Raw genomic sequence first — 21,133 nt, 5'->3', positions numbered from 1 at the left:
GCTACGACCTTTTAATGAAAATCCGAACAGGTACTGGCTATCCGGGTGAATGGGAACACTAAAGAAAGCGTTTTTCAAGTCGATGACAGTAAAGAAAGTAGCCTCAGAATCAATAGCAGTCCGTAATGAAGAAATGTCTGGCACCACTGGATATTGTGGTACTACACATTTGTTCAATTCTCGTAGGTCAATAATTAGTCGGTACACTGGCAGTACACTAGGGTCAGATCGTTTAAGGATAGGAATGACAGGCGAGTTACATACATTCGAGTCTGTCTCTACCACTACTCCTCGTGCAATAAGTTTGTCACCTAATTCCAATAAGGCTGTTTCGGCGTCAGGTGGTAACTTGTATTGTCTAATACGTGGAAGTACTACTCCTGCTTTGAGTGTGACATGGTGTTGCGTTATGTCCATGTAACCTACGTCAGTCGGTCCTTGTGCCCATAGAGTCTGTGGCACATTCTTGAGTCTGTGGTCAAAATCAGTCAGTACATAATGTCCCTTAAAATCACGTAAGAACAGGCGTACTCCCTCTGGAGAGCAGCAGATAACTGCCCCTAGGTCTTTTAATGTCTTCATACCAAGTACGTTTTCTGGACATGACTTAGTAAGTAGCAAGTCAGTGGTACTTGACAGTGGACCAACCCCTAGGGAAACTGGTTTAGATACTTCATTAACAATAGGCTTTCCCGAAAATCCCAGGGATACATTCTGTGAGCCCGAGAGAGGTGCCCCTGGAACCTCGTCATGGCTGATGGTAGTTCTGCTCGCCCCTGTGTCAATCAGAAACTTTCGGTCCTGACCTAATACACGACTATGTACATAAGGACCCTCTTGATCTACAGGTACCTCAATAAGGGGCAAGCCAACTTCCCTCTCGAGGCTGTTTCATGAGAACTGTTGATATTCTGGATAGTCTGACTGTGTGTACTGATACATTTGTGGTGTGGCATGACGGCGGTTGAGACGATCCGCGTTCCTCACCGCCTCGTATGGATGCCTGGTCGCAGTCCGTCCTCCTCCTGGGCCTGAGGGAGTAGCGGGAAGTCCCGCTGCGTGTACACTTCGAAGTCCGTCACGGCTGTAGAAGGGGGCAAAGCTGGACTCATGGATTTACCTGTGGCGTTCAACACAGTCTGCTGCAAATGCCTCAGAGAAACTCTTGAATTCAGAATGGACCTATCGGGGGTTGTCCTCAATTGGTTCATGTTATTCCTGCAGAAGAGACAACAAGGAGTCAAACTCTGAAACACCCTATCTGGTTCCGCAAGGATCTCCAAATTCACCAATTTTCTTCAATCTATACATGGAAACTCTCTGAAATCCTTAATCCAAAATCTCATACCAAACGTATGAGGATGACACTCCACTCTACATCAAACTAGCCTCACGAGAGGATATCCAGAGCCACCCCCCCCCCCAAAAACAGGACTGGCTGGCACACAACTATCTAAAACTAAAGCAACAGAAAACCAAATTAAAATTATTTTCTCCCCACCCCTCTGATCCCAAAAACTCAATTATATGCTCAGAACCTCAATTCGCTAAACTGCACGCCAACCCTCTGCCACTCTGTAAAATTACTAGGCATCACTCTAGACTCCAATCTCAACAGGAGAGCTTGTATACACGCTGCAACTAAAATCGCTAACCTACAGCTGCACATTTTAAGAAAAATCAAACTTACCGCTAGGAGATCTCAAAACGGTAGTTCAATCTCTAGTGCACTCAAGACTGAACTAAGGAAATGCCCAACTTATAGACTTTCCTAAAACTAGCATAGACGTCATGAAACTAACAAATGCTGTAGCAAGGCTCTTAACAGGCACATGTCGTTATGATCGCATTTCTCCATTACTCCCGACCCCTCACTGGCTCCGAGTTGAAGCTAATCTCCAACGGAAGGTGACCTGCATAACGCGCAAACCTCTACATAACTATGGTCCTAAATGCATGATGAATAGGATCAAGCTATCAGGAAGAGGAAGGGATTCCAGAAGTGCCAATTCCCTCACACTAGACCCAGCTAGATTAACAAAAGGAAAACACACACTGCACTGTCGCTGGATCTGCCTCAAAACTTTAGAATTCCCCATCACCCTCAACAAGAGAAAAATCCCCTCATTCAGGCTTTTCAAGAAGGAAGTTAAAGCTTAAGCAAACTATTTTGTAACTGCCATTCACTTTATTCTGAATTGTAGTCTATTGCTTTGTACTGTCCTCTTCAAACTCAATGTACAGCTGATCTGCTGTGACAGGTGTTTATTGTACTGCAACTCTCTTCAGACCTTTGTAGAGCGCTATGATACCTTAATGGTCATGGTCGCGTTTTTTAAAACACTATGAATAAAAAAGAACATACTTGTTTAGAAAGTGGAATATTATGTGGTATGGCTGGGGAGCCTTACCTTGTATTATCACAATACCCCCAATGATGGTCCTTGGATTCACACTAATAAATCCTTAGCTCAGGTCTGGTAGAGTTGTAAAGAGCAGTCCGGCTTTACTAGAAGAATATATGTGAAGCATTTCAGAGTGCCAACATGGATGATAAGTAATTGACACGACCTGAAAAATCAGACACAAATTTATAAAAAAAACAGTATTGTTATCTTAATTGAGACACCAAAACAAACGGAATAGCATACATGTAACCGATAAAGATTTTTGAAGCAACATTAAATCAGTGCAGTAAAATACATGGAAAAGAGAACTTTGAGATCAATCGCAAAAAACACCAGTGAAGATCGGTCACTTGCAGGTTGGGTTGCCTTGTACCCCTGCTATCGATCAGAGTGAGAAAAACCTATTGGACTGACTTTTGACAGCCAGCAATAAACATGCCCCACTTAGGAAAGTACAATGAGCACATCGCCACGAAGCCCAGAGATGGTTTTCCTCTGACTTAAAGAAATTAAAACTTGCTCTGCGTCAAGCGGAAAGGAAGTGGAGAAGTAAATACTCACCTGATGACAAAAGCACCTATCTAGCAGCCCTCAGAACTTACAAAAAAACTATACTGGCCACAAAAGCCGAAGGTTTCTTGTCCAAAATCATCACCTCTACAAACCGATTAAAAGATCTCTTCTCAGTAATTAATGAATTATCCAACCCTGACAGAGTGACATTAAAATCTACACCTTCGCAATCTCTATGCGACTCCTTGAACAACTTCTTCATTGACAAAATCAAAGCTATTAAAGCAAGTATCCCCCTATGCTCAAGTCCTACATGTCCAATTAAACCAAAAAACTCACACAGGTTAGAACAGATCCCAGTGATAAGTGAAGAAGTATTCACAGACCTATTGACCAAAGTAAAATCCGGCTCTCCCAGGGACTGCTGTCCCCCTTTGATCTTAAGGGAGGCCTCTACTGCATGCCCGAACCCAGCCATGGCCCTTTTGAACAAGTCATTGTCCCAGGGTTATGTACCTGACGCCTTTAAAGAGGCATTTGTTATCCCCCTCCTGAAAAAGCCAGGAGCTGATCCCGGATCTCTAGCTAACTACCGACCTATCTCACTGCTTCCTTACCTGGCTAAACTACTCGAGGTCCATGTAGCCAAAAGCCTATCTGTCTTTTTGGAGCAGTCTGATTATCTGGACACACATCAAGCAGGCTTCCGCCCAGCTCACTCCACAGAGTCAGTGACACTGTCAGTCTTGGACACCCTGCGAGAGAAGGCAGACAGAGGATACCCTCAAGCCCTGGTGCTGCTGGATCTCTCCGCTGCTTTTGACACGGTTGACCATAACATCCTGGTCGACCGCGTCAAGGATGCGGAAATCCAAGGAACTGCCCTTGAATGGATTAGCTCCTTCCTAACAAACCGATTTCAGGTGTGTCGCGTAGGAAATTTCACAAAACATAAAATACATGCAGCATTCCCCAGTGCTCCTCCTTCTCCCCTCACCTATTCAATCTATACATTCTCCCTCTGATCCACGCCCTGAAAGAAAGGAAAGTCCAAACCTACAATTACGCAGATGACTTCCAACTAGTGTTCCCTATTAATGACTCTCCTACCACTGTTCACGAATTCCAGGCTACAATGCTGTTCATCCGTGACTGGACGAACAGCAACCACCTGAAGTTAAATTCAGACAAAACGGAAGAGATCCTTACGGGAGGCTCACTGAACCCCTGGAGCTCCCACTTCTGGCCTAAAGAACTGGGACAGCCTCCCATTCCTTCCACATCTGCCAAAACCCTGGGAGTCATAATCAACAAATATCTTGCAATGAAAACTCAAATAGGATCCGTGATTTCAACATGTTTCCAACTAAGGAAAATGAAGAAAATCAGTAGGTTCCTTACACAGGAAGCAAAAATACAGGCAGTACTCGCTATGGTGATAGCCTACATCGATTACGCAAACTCACTATACTTTGGCATCCCGTCCTATCTCACCAATCGTCTTCAAATGGTCCAGAACCAGGCGGCCAGACTGATTTTTCAGGTAAACAGGCGCCAACATATTACCCCTCTCGAAGTTACACTGCCTTCCAATAACCATGAGATGCAGCCTGATCAACAGGTACACTCCGACCCGCACCCTGCGATCCGCTTATATGCATCTCCTGTCCATACCTCCCTTTAGACTAAAACGTGTTGGTGGGACAAGGTTCTCCACACTAGTTCCCAAATACTTTAACTCCCTAACTCTTCAGATCGGATCTTGCACAGACCTCATGACTTTTCGCAAACTCCTAAAAACATGGTTATTCAGACAGGCATACTAGTAACATCTCAGTCCAACACCGTCAGAGTAGCGCCAAGAAACCAATCTGGTGTACGTGCGCTCTACAAATAAAGTTTAACATAACAAAGGTGATGCGGTTCCCAGGACCAAGTAACGACAGTCCGTTAAATTTTACCTGGTCTGTGGAGCCTGGATGCAGATTTGTCCTGGCTGTACGTGACCCACAGTAGATCTGCTTTTACTGCTGAGACTATACTACTGTGGAGATGCAAAAGAACAGAGGTTGCTGATGTCAGTTACTGGTTGGTTGGAATTCACTCTTGATGCAGCGTAGAGTAATAGGCGTCAGATGCCAGACCGGCGACCAACTAGCCTTGCCAGCCACAAGCACAGCAAACCGCTTCTGGAACATCACAGGGTCGGGAGTGACGTAGCGGCCTGAGATGGCAGGGCAGCCGAGACTATAACTCCCATAATGTACTGGACCACCTAAATTTTAGCTATTCCCACGGAAGGCCCGATGGCAACGATTCTTTGGATCCAGTGAGTGTTTTTACCTGCAATTTTCAAGGTACTAGTGCCATTAATCCAGGGGAGACTGAGTGCTTTTGGCTTCCATAGGGTTCCCTCACTTCAGGAGTGCTGAGTTTTGGCCAGGGACTAGGCGTTCACTCTGTCTCTTGCCACAGGGACAGAGTATCCCTCTTTTGCTTTGGTGTTTTATTGTAACAAAATCTGTCTGAACTCACGACAATGTTATACAGCAAAATGGGATTTGTTTTAAACTTCCTGTATAATGCAAGTCCATTCCATACAGGCATCATAACAAAACATTGTTAACAAGATATTTAAAAAAAAAATCTGCAAATGGGTTTTTTCATGTTGGTGAAAATATGTCCAAATAAAACATGCTATTTGAAACTTATTTTAAGTACTTCTTGTGGACCGTCATCTGCTTCACACTATGGGCCTTGGCAATGAGACTGAGCTATGGTTGTGGTTAAATGTTTAAGTATTGCACGTGAAAGAACATGGTGTTGACATCATGACCCATTTGAGACAGTCTCTCCTCAGTAAGGGTCCCTCCCCACACTCCACAGTGGTAATAATTAGCATATTAAACACTGGAAATCTGCATATATACTGTTTATTTCAGACCGAGCACCGCATATATTTACATTTTAAAGATCTCTTTTCCTTTCCTTTTTGGAAGAACAGTAGAATTATCTGAACAACCCTCCTGCCAGCACTTGTGGGGCATAAACATGAATGTTAATCTGTTTATTAGGCCTACTTTGAAGCAATTACACTTGTGCATATTGCAAGATTCTGCGTAGAAGGTGGTGGTCTTGGGGCTAATGCCTTAATCGTGCTTTGTTAGCGAGTTACAGGTTTTAACAAACGAAAAACCACAAGACCGTGTTGTGCATATGCGCAAGCAATTTGTGCTCAAAGCAGTTTGGCATTTACCCTTGAATCTATTCAGTTGGTAACCTTGTATTCTTTATTTTGTTTACTAATCCACAAAATGCAGCTCTCAGCATGCACTAGATGGTGGGGGAGCTCCTACGTAGGGCACTGATTTACAATTAACTCATTAGAAAGATCATGCCCCCCCCCCTTCACCACATTAGGCAAAGCCAGGTCTAAAGCAGCTACTTTGACATCCATAGTAAACATTGCATTGGCTGTCATTAGTATGGGAGCATCATGGCCCTTGGTTTGGATATTCCAACTACATTAATATGTGAATATAAACGTAAGGTTTTTATTTTTTATATATGTAAACATGGTTTCCTCCTATCTTCTGCAGCAGCCATATTAGAATCATATGATAATGCTCTTCGGCCCATGCACAACTTGTGCATCTCCGGAGCACACTCTACAAATGGAAAAAGTTACTTCTCTGTAACAATTGGTTTCTAGCTTGTTGTGCTGTAGATTCACAAGCAGACCTCCCAGTGGACTCGAGAGAAGCACAAGACATACGAAGGATCTAATCATTTTGAATATACGCGTACAGACATTCAAAAGGTGTTGAACGACTTAAATTGAGGTTTTAGGAAACCTGATTACATACTCCTGAGACTGAAACATGAGAGCATAAAAGTTGCAATATGAAGGCAACAATTAATAGTAGATGTGCACGCAACGGGAACGTGCCCAATGTGTGAATCTACAACACAAGCGCAAATCGATTGTTGCAGGCAAGTACGTTTTTCCTTTTCTTACAAACTAATAATGTCGTACCATTAAACCATTTTTTGAGTTTCTTTACTTTGCGGATTTCACGTACAGCTGACTTCTATGAACATATATGGTGAGATGTGCAGCAGTGTTGTGTGATTAAAGTAATTACACTTCGACATTTCGGTCAGACTGCAGCATTCATTTCGCTATGCAGCTTTCTCGTGTAATCCCTTGTAGGGATAGTGCTTATAGTTGATGCATGAACTGGTTTTGACGTCTTGATCTTTTATTTTGCAGTTTATGGACCTAGTGAAGGACAGCCCGGTTCTCACCTCCGTCACCTCAGTAGCTGCTCTCCGGCCCGTGCTGTACGTGGGCCAGCAGTGTCTCCACTGGCTTTTCATGGGCTACCCTCTAATCCCGTTCTGTCTTTTTACCTGGGACAAGTGGCTCAAGGTGAGGTGCTGTGCTTGAGTGTTGGGGATTTAACAAGTAGAAGGGGAGGTTCAGGAGAAGTGATGATGGGAAGTTTAAGCTATATCATATATTTAGTCTTGATACCAAGGAGTGCTTTATTCACACCTGGTCTATGTCCCTGCAGGTGTACTCTTCTGTGTACTTCGTGGGCCATGTGTACTTCTTGACACTGCTGTTTGCACTGCCTTATCTGCGGAGACTTTTGGTGCCAAGGCGTGAGAAGCTTAAAAAGACTGACTGATGCAGCACAAAGGTGAGTGTATAGCTGAAACTTTGCGCACCTGCAGTCTAGTCATTATCCCTTTTCATCATGCCTTCAGAGCTATGGGGGAAAGGACAGAAACGGGAGGAGTTCAGAATTGAGGTGCACTGACATTGCAGTGTGCTTGTGTACTAAAATAGCCGAAAATCCTGCAGGGCTGGATTGAAGTCCATAATTTATTTGTATTTATGCAGGAGCTCAAAAGTGAGATTCTTCTATAGAGTTGTGATAGGGCTCCAGACCCTATGAGGTGACCTCATTTCTTCCTTTTTCTTTCAGATTGTTTATGGATGGAGTTGCCTCATCCCCTGTAGAGCCTCCAGAATGTACCGAAGTGCTCCTGGTTCCTGCCATCAGGGCCATTTTTTCTACTGTGACAATTCAGCGTCTGGTATATTTTGGAACGCCGTGGGGAAGACAATAGGGCATAGACACACCAATGACTTGATTATGAAAATTAATATTTTTTGTAAAGTGAGAAGAAATTAGCCTATGCTGCTCCAGTGTGGTTGGTGCCTGACTTTCTCCGGTGATATGAAGTGACATTTGATGATCGGCTGTGTTTTCTACTTCCTAATAACGACATAGGATTTCCACTTTTTCCTCTGTTGGTTTACCCCGGATCATGTTGCGATCATTCGGTTGTGTAGCCTGAAGTACTCAAAACCTGCGTTTTCAGTAACCCATGATCTGTCAGAATGATGACTCACTGGATGGATTCTACCCTCTAATATCAGAGTGCCATCAGTTATGCTTGTTTTTCTGAACTTTTGGAGATGTATATCTGCAGGTTTCCTCCCTCAGTACTGTCACAGTTGTCCCAGGCTTCTACATAGGATGAAGATATCAAGACTTGAATTTGGATGCTGGAGGCTCAGTGGATGATGGTGTCTGCCTTGCACGACATGATTGGGAGGCGGAGCAGTGCCTGGAAGCCTGGCTCAGTTCCACTGATTTTGCCTTTGCTGTGCCTGGCAATGGTGGAGGCACTTCTGCAAAGTCACATCTGCATCAGTTATGTTCTGGGACATTTCTTGACTATTTGAATGATTAGGGGCAGGGTCTGTTCCAAGGTGGAGAGCAAAAGTGCAGGCATGAGTGTATCCTGGTACTCTTTTCCAGGACATTCAGTTCTGGGCAAGCTAAAGGCAGCAGAACAGTTTTTTAAGGTAAATTTGTTTTTATGATGGATGTTGCAACTTTCATAATTGACAGGTTAAACCGTTGTCGGCTAGCCAGTGAATCCCAGTTTGTAATATCGCACAGTGACCAAACAAATGTTACAAAGCAGCAGGGAATCAAAGTGGTTATCGAGGTGATTATCGAAGTGATTACAGTGAAATATCCAAGGTGGAGATCCACTTACGGCACAATGGGGAACCCCAAAGGTTGCATGCAATGAGTCTCTTTGACTTGTTGGCCACCTATGCCCATTTTCTTCCCTGTGCCTAGGCCTTTTTCCTTGGCAGGTGTCCCCTTTTAATTCCATGCATGTAGAAGGGATGTTGACAGCCTTGGGCTGGACGATCGGACAAGTGTGAACATGCAAGCCTGCCATAAGTTCCTACACCACCTAGCACACAATCCAACCTATGTGCAGGTTGCTATTAAAGGTAGACCAAATCTTGTGCTTGCAATGTCTAGCTGCTTTCCCTACCTGTATGCCAGTCACAAAGACTTTTCTCCTTTAAAAGGTTTTATACCATGCTGTCTGCGGGCAGTGCCTTCACGAAGATGCATATAAACCTATTTTCTCATGGTGCCTCTTCTCCTTTGAGAGGTCTTCTTTACCATCTGCCTACCAAACCACCTCCTAAAAGTTAATTTAGCCCAGCCAATTAGGCTAAGATGCATTCTCCAGGGGTAGGTTTTCCCTGCCCAGCATGTGTGCTTGAAGTCTCCCTTTCCAAGATTTTGTACCAGCCTTTTATATGGGACATTTTCTAGTGGCTGTCACCAGAGTGCCTGCCCATTGTAAAGGGGGCGCAGTACTGTTCTATTAAAAAAAGAAAACTTTTTGGAAGTTAGTGCATGTGACTAACAGACGTAGTAGAGCATTTTAAGAAGGGCCCTATTGATCTTAACTCCAGCTAGTAAACACTGCCATTTGGACAAAAGAGGTTTGTGGAATTAATGAGACTGAGAGACTTGCTCATGCGAAAGGGCCCTGGAACAATTGTAAATCTTTCTAAAAAGGTGTACCTGTGATCTAGTAATTTATATACACTGGAGTGTATCCAAAGCCCATTGTTGTACACTGAGGGCTGACGTCATTCTAGATCTTGCTACATAGAGGGGTATTTGAGCTGTAGATCTTTCTAAGAACTGTGAACAGTGCCCTTTATAAAACCCTGGATTAAATTTAGAAAGGTTTTATTGTGTTTTGAAGGCAACCCATCGGGGGACGCTGGATTTAGGAGGATGAGTGTGGATTCCGGGGAGTCCAAACGCACATGGCACTCAATCACTGCAGAAATCGTTCAACTATTTTTAATTAAAAAGAAATTTGCCTTACTAAAATAATGATGTATTTTATTGAGTGAAGTATGCAGGATGTCTTTCACTCCTTCCAAACTTGAGATTCCTGCACCCATACCAGTACTTGTCAAGCTTCTCTAAAACAATGCTGAACTTGAAGTGTCATTACACATATTCCTCAAAACATGGGGTACTCTGTTAGCTGTGTCACCGACTGTTAACCATATTGTTTTTTCTGCCATCGAGCAGGTTGCAGCAATCACTTTCTCCATTGCTTTCTCTTATCTTGCACTGTACAATCCCTTTTTGCCTGAATTCCTATATTTGCATTGACCTGTTTGGATTTCATTTTTACTATAAGGCAGACTCTCTATTTCAACCTATGAGTCTTTAAAGCACTGAATTTTAATATTGAACATAGCAACACTGGAAACTAAAAACATTGCTTCCAGTGGTAGCAGGGTGTATTGCAGGAGTTTATTTTCCTCTGAAACCAGAGTGTAATATAAAGAAATGAGAAGAAAAGTGTAAGTCGGTATTGAAATTAGACTGATCCCTACAGAAATTAGTTTATATTCTTACTCTATTTCTGAGGTAGGGGACAGTAAGTTCGAGGCATGTGGGCTGCTGAATTCATATCTATAGCATAGATCGCCGCCTAGTGTTGGGTCAGGATGATTGGACATTGTTGTCCTGGAAGAGTCTTCGAAGTACTACAGTGCGCATGGGCATCGACTCCATCCCCAGATTGTTTTTTTCCGCCATTGGGTTCGGATGCATATTTGATCACTCAAGTTCGGAATCAATAGAAACTTCTTTTTGGCCCAAAGGCATTTCCTATCGTCTGTATTGTCTTCCGATCGGTGCCCAGTTCTGTTCCAGCTCAGTTCCCAAGTCGGACATCCAGAGGAGTCGCGTGGCTCTTCAATGCTCGAGGCCCAGTCGACGCTACAGGCCTTCTTCGACGAACCATCATGGAACTGAGCCTGTTCAAAAGGTGCCCCGTGTGCAACTCGAAGTATCCTCACATTGACGTCCACCCGGTGTGCAACAAGTGCCTGTCGCCGAATCACGATGAAGCCAACTGTATGGCTTGTTCTCGTTTCCGCTCCAAGAAGACAATTCGACTTCGGCGCGCAGCGCGCCAGGAGGCCCAGCAGACGGCACCTGACCCGGTGAACATTTTCGAAACCGAGGGAGAAGAGGCAGACGAGCAGGAAGATCAAGAGCCGCTTTCCAATCCAGCTGCGAAGATCGACTCCAACTACGACGCAGACGTAGAAATGCTCGATGCTGAAGAAATCGTCGATGAGGTAGGAGACGATGAGGCCTATGGGGCCACGGAAGATAGCTCAAGCGAGGATCTATGCCCCGTTGAAACCATATGTACGGCTCAGCTCGAGGGATCGCCACATGGCCTTACCCAAGATCTTGCACCAAGTTCCACAGTCTCGCCTCCGGGCCCGGCTACGGACACTTCTAAAGAGCCACAACTGGTGAAATCGAAACCGAAAGAGAAAGCTTCGGTGTCTACACAACCGAAAGTGTTAGAGGCGCCGTCGAAACAAAGTGCGTGTCGCTTTGGTTGGCTCCAAGTCTTCAGACCTGTCGGTCCAGACAAAGCCAAAAAAGGTTATCGACCCGGTGAAGTCGCTCAAGGGTGTCGAGCCGAAGACTGGGACACCAAAAGCACTTGTCAAGGTCGTCGACCCGAAGACTTCGGCGCCGAGGGCCGTCGACACAGACAAAGGACTCGGAGCTACAAAGGTTGTCGATCCTGCGCGTCGGCCGGACAAGGCCAAAAGTACTACAACCCTCGAGTCCGCACCTGGTGGTGGCTCGAAGACACCTGTCAAGTCGACGCAGCCGTCCGCCTCCTTCACGAAGCAGATGTCGGAATCATTGAAACGCATTAAGGACAAAGCTTCCGCTGCCGATCCGAAGGATACTTCCACGCCGAAGCCTGTCACCAAACCACACAAGTTGACAGCGCCCATTCAGTTTACGCTGCCGCGAAGGCATTCGCGCCGAAGACGGTCGTCGAGGCGTCCATGAAGGTGTCCACGGGGCCGAAGCCTACACCTGCGGTTGTGGGCACAAAGCATCGACAACCCCTGCTGGAGGAGCAGTCGGAACAATTCATCGACGCCGACACCGGTAAACTTTCTATTTACAAACGAAAGATCACCCCAGCACAGCCTTGGAGTCCTACACAATTCCTTTAAAGAAAAAGAAGGATTCCACGGATTCACCCATTCTGGTAGAAATAATAGCTCCCCGTGGACAGGACACTGCTCCAATCTCGCCCACTTACTCAGAGGTGGAGGCTGGGGAAGGTGACTATGATGAGTACAACTACCCTGCAGACACTGATCCTGAGGATCAACATGACACATGGGCAGATGCTGCTGACCCAGGGGATCCACAAACTGCCCCAGACACTCAAGTGTATAATGTGAAAACATCGCCTACTGAGGACTCAGCGGCATTTAATGCGCTTATTGAAAGGGCAGCCAAAAATCATGACGTCCAGCTCCATGCTGACACTATTGAGGTGGATTTTTTGTTTGACACCTTTTCCACCTCTGAGAAGACCGTAAAGACTCTGCCAATGCTAAAGGGTGTCTTAAAACATGCTGCAGACATTTTTAAAGAACCCACAAGGGCCAGGGTTATAAACCCCAGAATTGAAAAAAAGTACAAGCCGGCGCCTGGGGACCCTACCTACATCAAGGGCCAGTTGCCGTTGGACTCTTTAGTTGTTTCTAACGCCCGGAAGAGGGCAAACTCACAAACTACTGGTGATGCTCCTCCCCCTGACAAGGAATCTAAAGTGCTAGAAGCATCAGGGAAAAGGGTGGCGGCTCAAGCAGCCAATATCTGGCGCATTTCAAACACTCGGGCACTCTTGGCCAGATATGACCGGGCACATTACGATACACTTGAGACCCTGTTACAACACTTGCCAGATGAATATAAAGAGGCAGCAGAGATGCTCATACAAGAAGGGAAACTCATCTCAAATGCTTCTATTAAGTGTGCACTGGTCGCAGCAGACACCGTGGCCAGGGCCATTAACACCAGTGTAATGTTGAGGCGACAGGCCTGGCTCAGAATCTCCGGGTTCAAGCCGGAGATACAAACCACCATCCTAAATCAGCCTGTAAACCCTGATCACTTATTTGGACCTGAGGTGGACACCACCCTAGAAAAAAATCAAAAAGGACACCGAGACTGCAAAGTCTATGGGGGCTCTCCAGTCCCAGCAGTTCAGGGGTGGTTCTTTTCGTCGCTCAAGCAATAGAGGTGTTTCCAGAGGCCAGCTGTCCCAGCAAACGCAGTACAATAAGAGTGGCGCACAAACCTCGTTCAACAAACAAAGTAGAGGTGGCTATCGTGGAAACAGCGCTAAAGGCAGAGGTCGTGGAAACACCAGCTCCCGATCCTCCGCCGCCAACAAACAGTGACGCTTTGTCACTGCCCCCGACCATACAACACCGGTCGGGGGGAGACTTCCAACAGTTCCTGCCAGTCTGGAAATCCATCACCACAGACAGGTGGGTCAGAAAGCTTATCCAGTACGGTTATTGTCTGGAGTTAACATCCACTCCACCCAACATACCCCCAAAACACCGTCCTATGTCCACAGAGCATTTGCACTTATTGCAGCAAGAGGTACTCTTCATGCTGCAAAAAGGGGCAATCGAGCTCGTACCAGTGGAACAAAGAGGCACAGGAGTGTACTCCCTGTACTTCTTAATCCCAAAGAAAGACGGGTCCCTCAGACCCATACTGGACCTCAGACCCCTAAACCAATACATCCTATCGGAACACTTTCATAAGCTCACACTGCAGCAGGTTCTTCAGTTGCTCAATCAGGGGGATTTCCTCGCAACATTAGATCTAAAGGATGCATATTTTCACATTCCACTACATCCGTCACACAGAAAATACCTCAGATTCACCATTCAGAATCAGCATTACCAATTCAAAGTCCTCCCTTTCGGAGTAACTACAGCGCCCAGGGTGTTCACAAAGTGCCTGGCGACAGTGGCTGCGCACCTCAGGAGACACAAAGTTCACTTCTACCCTTATTTGGACGACTGGCTTGTCCAAGCAAAGTCGGCCCAGCAGTGCGCTGCCAACATATCCTACACCATTCACCTTCTTCACGATCTGGGATTCTCACTGAATTACCCAAAGTCACACCTTCAGCCCGCCCATGTACGGCAGTATCTGGGCGTGACAATAAACTCTCTGGCAGCCACAGCACAGCCAAATTCTGTGAGGATCAACAGCATTCAATTGCTGATACAGAAATTCAGACCGCAACACTCGCTTCCAGCACGAGTGTTCATGCAGTTGATAGGCATGATGGCCTCCTGCAGCTTCATAGTCCCGCACGCGAGACTACATATGCGTCCGCTTCAGGAGTGCTTAGCACGTCAGTGGAATCAGGCTCACGGACAGTTAAAAGACCTAGTGTTGGTGACCGGTCGTGCATACAACTCTCTGCATTGGTGGAATCCACACAACCTTTGCAAGGGCCGACCGTTCCAGGAGCCTGTGCCACAGATCATCCTAACGACAGACGCATCTCTCCAGGGTTGGGGAGCTCATGTACTCCATTACACAGTGCAGGGACTATGGACAACGCAGCAAAAGAAGATGCACATCAACCACCTAGAGCTGATGGCAATCTTCATGGCAATGAAGGCATTCAAGGTACATCTGTGCAACAAGGTTGTGTTGATCCGGACGGACAACATGACGGCCATGTACTACATTCAGAAGCAGGGAGGTACACACTCTCCACAGTTGTCTCATCTGGCTCAGAGCATGTGGAAGTGGGCCATTCAAAGGAACATCTTCCTCATGGCGGAACACCTCCCAGGCAAGGACAATCAGATGGCGGATCTGCTCAGCAGGTACAGCCACCAAATGCACGAGTGGGAGCTACATCCATCAGTACTCCGCCCGTACTTCCAGCAGTGGGGTCATCCAGAGATAGACCTGTTCGCCACAAGGGAAAATGCCAAAGCTTTGCCGCCAGGTTCCCGCTCCCACAGTCGCAAGGCAATGCGATATGGATGAACTGGTCGGGCAAATTTGCGTACGCTTTTCCCCCAGCACCTCTAATACCGCTGGTGGCATGAAAGCTAAAGCAACACTCAATGACGCTCATCCTGGTTGCTCCAACGTGGGCACGCCAACCATGGTACACCACGTTTCTAGAACTTTCCGTGGTACCGCATCAAAGGCTGCACCTCACACCCAGACTTTTGACGCAGAGCCATGGCGACATTCAGCACCCAGATCCGCAACAGCTCAACCTGGCGATCTGGCTCCTGAGGTCTTAGAGTTTGGCTACCTCAACTTGCCTCCAGACTGCATGGATATCATACGGGAGGCAAGAAAGCCCACCACCAGAGCATGCTATGCGGCAAAATAGAAGCGGTTTGTCATTTATTGCGTAGACCACAACATAGACCCGCTTGACGCGTCTACGCACAACATCATTTGTTATCTGTTACATCTTTACAAATGCAATCTAGCATATGCTTCCATTCGAATACATTTATCCGCCATAGCGGCTTATCTCCAAAACAGGCAGCATCTTTCTCTTTTTAGAGTGCCTGCCATTAAAGCCTTTCTGGAGGGACTCAAACGAGTCATTCCCCCCAGGACCCCACCAGCTCCTGACTGGAATCTTAATGTGGTCCTCACCCGACTAATGGGTCCACCTTTTGAGCATCTACATTCATGCGAGATTCAGTTCTTAACATGGAAAGTGGCTTTCCTAATAGCGATTACGTCACTGCGACGTGTTAGTGAACTCCAGGCACTAACTATCCAGGAGCCATTCATACAAATTCACTCCAACCGGGTGGTGCTGCGCACTAACCCTAAATTTCTTCCAAAGGTGGGTTCACAGTTCCATATCAATCAGACTATTGAACTGCCTGTGTTCTTCCAAAATCCTGAGACAGTGGCAGAAAGAATGCTCCACACTCTTGACGTCAAAAGAGCTTTAATGTATTACATTGATAGAACCAAAGATTTTAGGAAGACGAAACAACTCTTTGTTGCATTTTCCGCGCAACACAGAGGCAACCCCATTTCCAAAGCAGGTATAGCCAGGTGGATCGTTAAGTGTATTCAAATTTGCTATCAAAAAGCAAAGCGCACTTTAACAATCCCCCCAACGGCGCACTCCACCCGCAAGTTGGGGGCCTCCATGGCTTTCCTTGGAAATATCCCTTTAGAAGACATTTGTAGAGCAGCCACATGATCTACACCACACACATTTACAAAACACTACTGTGTAGATGTGCACTCCAAACAGCAGGCAGCTGTAGGGCAGGCTGTTCTAAAAACACTTTTTCAAACTGCTGCAGCTGGCACAGGCGGCCGCCGCTAATGGAGGGACTGCTATATATTCTATGCTATAGATATGAATTGCCCTGTTCCCATGATGCACTGGGCCAGGGACAGACTAATTTGCATATAGCCAGGTTCTGAGCTGGGATGGGGCAGTGAGCTAAATAACGGTGATGGATCAAGCCCTGATCTTTGGACTGGGTAAGAGTGGTCTGCTTAATTCAGACACTCTGTTCATCACCACCCCCTTTTCTGAATCGTTTTTGGCCACTATAGGTGTGGCAGGGTATACTCCGACATGAGTCCCTTGCTCACTGCTCCATCAGGATTCAAGCAAGCCGGGCCGACGAGGCTGAAATGCCAGAAACCTGTCCCCGGTAGCTTGTCTCCTTTCTGGTGAAGAATTGGCTTGGTAGTTTGGTCTGCCCTGTTCCCATGATGCACTGGGCCAGGGACAGACTAATTTGCATATAGCCAGGTTCTGGGATGGGATGGGGCAGTGAGCTAAATAACGGTGATGGATCAAGCCCTGATCTTTGGACTGGGTAAGAGTGGTCTGCTTAATTCAGACACTGTTCATCACCACCCCCTTTTCTGAATAGATATGAATTCAGCAGCCCACATGCATCGAACCGAATATGCTACTTACCAGTATGCATCTGTTCTTGGCATGTAGGGCTGCTGACATTCATATCGCCCGCCCTCCTCCCCGGCGCCTATAGCGGCTGCAGCACTTACACTTTCTCTTAGCATGGTAATCACTCACGGTGTTACACTCCATCTTTGCCACAATGGCTAAAAACAATCTGGGGAAGGAGTCGATGCCCATGCGCACTGTAGTCCAGGGGAGGAGCCACCTATCTCGTGATACTTCGAAGACTCTTCCAGGACAACAATGTGCAATCATCCGGACCCAACACTAGGCAGCGATCTATGCTATAGATATGAATGTCAGCAGCCCTACATGCCAAGAACAGATGCATACTGGTAAGTAGCATATTCGTTTCATCCCTGATCATCTTCTCAGTCTACTATGGTGGCCATAAATATTTATTTTTGTGAGAAGTACGATGATTTGGCCTCTTTACTGACTATAGTCAGTTATTCAGCACCAAGGCACTATTGAAACGTCCTTTGAGTGCTTCTAAACCTTAATTTCTCCGCTTTTGCCATCTAGTCTTTGAAGGCACTCTACTCCTCGCAAAGTTTTTGCACTGAAATCATGTGAACACATTTTTGTGTCAAATAGAGAAAATTATTTTGAAGACCACAGTTAAATAAAGTAGCCCCAAATTGCCCTCGGCCTCCAGTTTTTTAGGTAGTGCAGAAACCAAACTTTATGATGTGTCCTTCTGATGGATACATCTACCTGTAGAGTGTAACTTCCTGGCCGCCGTCACTATAACGGAGTCAGGAACTGGATCCATCCGCAGGAAAGCCGGGTCCGAATCCGGGGCCCTGTACTTCTTCAGAAGTCGGGAGGGAGCGGCCTTCACCACCGCTGGCGTAAGGAACAGCTCCTCCGCAGGTTCTACCAAACCAAGCATTAACGGCAGCAGGGGGCGAGACAAATGCTTCTTGTGAAGTGTCTCAAATATCACGGACGTCGTAGGTGTAGGAGCCGTCGCCGTGATGCCTAATTTTGTCGCCCCCCCTCAGGAGAACCTCCTGGAACGTGCTGATGTCGTCCACCGGAGACACCCTTGTCCCCGGGAAATCCGACAAGGTCGGCGAATAGGATCGTGTCCTGGAGGAGTCCGTGCGGGACCTGGATCCTTGCCTCCTATGGCGGCGTCTAGATCTAGTGGAGGATCTGCGCAGACTCCTAGATCTCCCTCTCTGTCCGGAGCGTGATCTTGACTTCCTAGGCCTCGGGCGATCCGCCGGTTCCACCGGAGCGGGCGTCTTAGGTTTGGCCGGGGCCTGCGGCTTAGGAGTCCCCTTCGGAGGGGTCGGAAACATGGGTAATGAAAACGACCTCGGAGGAACCGGAGGCAGCTTCAGTGGCACCTGAGGTTGAGGTACGGGTTGCGGAAGCGGAGGCAAAGGAGGAGGGGTAGGAGCCCTCGGAGGGGGCCCCCTCGGCAACGGTGGCGGAGGTGTAACTTGCGACGGCGTATACACCTCGGAATACACCGAGCCCGGTGATCCACCACCAGCCTGGGACGTTGGCGAGCCTCCCATGGCATCAGGCCTCTTCTCCCGCTTCTTCGACGTCGAAGAACGGTGACCAGACGGCGAGCGTCGGCCCCTCGACGTCGAGAGTCTCTTCCTCGGCGTCGACCGTCTTCCATGCCTCGACATCGACCTCGTACGCCTCGACGTCGATCTGTCGTGCCTCGACGGCGATCTCAACCGCCTCGACGACGACCTCTTGCGCCTCGACGGCGACCACTTCCGCTTCGACGGCGACCTCTTCCACCTCGCCGGCGTTCCACTCCTCGACGACGAGGTTCCCCTCGACGACGATCTTCTCCTCTTCGCCGACGGCGAACGGCGGTGTCGCTTCGCGGGCGAGCGCCGACGCCGGGCCCTTCGAGGTCGATCACTCGACGTCGAGTCCGACGAGGATGACGACAAAATCGTCACAGGAGACTTCGACGGCGGTCTGTGTAACTCCCTCGACGTCGAGGGCGCTTCGCCCCAGAGCCCTGGGGAGATGGGGAACAGACCGTGGTCATCCCTCTCGACGTCGTGGTCGGTGCAATCGACCCAGACGGAGAGTGGGCACGCTTGCTGGTCTTCCTGCCTCTGGGGAGCCCCCCAGAGGCCTCAGCACGGGCAGAAGAAGCCCCTCCAGACCCACCTTGTGCCTTCAGCTTTCTTTCCTCGAGTCCCTGAAGCCTGATCTTTTGTCTGTCCTTCAGGGTCCTGCCAGAGAAGCCCTGACAAATCTCACACTCCTCTGGGACATGGGAAGGCAGAGGATACACACCTCATGGGGATCCGATTTTGCCTTCTTCCTGGAACACTCCGGGCATTTGTCAAATAATGCAGGCATATTTGACATCAAAAAGGAGCAAAAGCCAAGAAGAACAGCACTAAGGTACTTTAGAAGCACTCAAAACTAAATTAATAGTGAAAAATCACCAATAAACCCTTGAAAAGGGAGAGCTCAATGCTCCAGGGTCCTGCTTGCAGGAGCCGGAAAAAAGAACTGGAAGTAAAAGGGACCTGCAGTGCATTCTGGGATACTGTGAAGTTCTGGAAGGTTCTCTTAAAGGCACAGTATCCTGTTCTGAGCCACATAATGGCAGCCTATGGGGCTTGTCTGTCCAGGTTCTCCTCTCTATCATTCCAGAGGGGTTTTGCTGCTGAAGCAAGGGAAATCTGTACAGGCTTTGCTGTTTTGTGGATTTTTTGGTGGAATTTCTAGTTGAAGTACTGGACAGTGTAGCCTGTTTTATAGGCTGCATTATCTGTCTTTAATTCTCTCTTAAGTGTCTGTGCAGTTCTGCATTTTTCGACACTATAAGAGATTATTTTCGATTGCTCCAGGGTTCACGCACATGGGCGGGACTATTCACTAGATTATGACTATACACAGAGATCCCCTACTACAGAATTAGTGCTTACTGCTGTATGAGCGCCTGTTAATCCCACACACCCACAAGCTCTGTACATCTTCAAGAAACAACTCTGCACCTCCTAAAGCAATTTAGGAATACATGCCGGAACCTAATCCAGAGGGGTATGAATGTACCTACCCAGTAGGGAGGTAGCATTAGTAAATTTAAGAGCCATACTTCCAGACACAAAAAAAAATTTTGGGTGGACTGCTCCTTTTTCTTGGAATAGATGTGCAGACAAAATAGGAAATTAACCTGGTTTCAGCTTTGAAAAACATGAAGTTTGAACAACCAGACTCTCTGGTGTAGGATCGCTTAATGAAAAGGAAGGATCATCAGGAGCCATTTATACCATCTGGTTATCAGCCTTGACACAGCTGTGGCTGCATAGGGTTTTGCCAAATACCCAATATTGGCTCTGTTAAAGCCTCCTTGAAGTGTAGGAGACTCACAGAATGCTGAAGAAGAGTGGAGTACCTCAGCTAGAATATTAAATTTTAGCAGGATGGAAGGGAGAAGAGATTCAACATCTCTGCAGCTGTCCGATGACCTAATGGTATGTCGTGACTTCAGGAGGTGGAATACCTTTTGGAGAAAGCAATTGGACATGTCCAAACCATGTGTCTCTTTTATCCCACAGACTCCTGCTCCACAATCTCTTCTCCTTGTGAGTCTTGTACCCCAAAGAAATACTGTCTTTCCTCAAATGAGTGCCTGGCTTCTCTCTTGGATCTGTGTTTAGGCATTAACAATAAGGATCCAGAGGAAAATGAGAAGGTAGAGGTGTCAATGACACCAGCACTGGTGCCAGAGATGTATGTAATGGCTCGGGATATGTCAAAAGTGGCACAGGGGTCGAAGCTTGAGTTGTCTGTTCACAGGTGATCAGCACCGCCGAAACCCCTGAAGGTGGCATAATCAAAGTAAATGGTGTCCTCTTCCAAGCAACCTCCTTTGGTGCTGGAGTTGGCCAGGGTGTCTTGGCTATTGGAATGAATGGCTGCTGGCAAGGCTTTGAAAGCCTCCCAGTGTATAAGCTACAAGAGTCATGGGCCCCCCAGTAGCACTA

At 47.1% G+C, this 21,133-nt stretch overlaps 1 protein-coding gene across 1 annotated transcript in view; it reads left to right on the top strand.

Annotated features, from left to right (window-relative positions):
- The window catches only part of LPCAT3 (lysophosphatidylcholine acyltransferase 3), a 194,129-nt gene extending 183,973 nt beyond the window's left edge, over window positions 1-10,156 (top strand). The window contains exons 11-14 of the mRNA XM_078651473.1: window positions 7,195-7,353; window positions 7,499-7,627; window positions 7,916-8,541; window positions 8,588-10,156. Coding sequence (XP_078507599.1) covers window positions 7,195-7,353; window positions 7,499-7,615 — 276 coding nt within the window. The 3' untranslated portion in view covers window positions 7,616-7,627; window positions 7,916-8,541; window positions 8,588-10,156. The remainder of the gene's footprint in view (window positions 1-7,194; window positions 7,354-7,498; window positions 7,628-7,915; window positions 8,542-8,587) is intronic.
- The last annotated feature ends 10,977 nt before the right edge of the window (window positions 10,157-21,133 follow it).

This window comes from Lissotriton helveticus, chromosome 7 (genome assembly GCF_964261635.1).
Source record: "Lissotriton helveticus chromosome 7, aLisHel1.1, whole genome shotgun sequence".
Taxonomy (NCBI): domain Eukaryota; kingdom Metazoa; phylum Chordata; class Amphibia; order Caudata; family Salamandridae; genus Lissotriton; species Lissotriton helveticus.
This window is presented reverse-complemented; position numbering and strand designations above follow the sequence as displayed.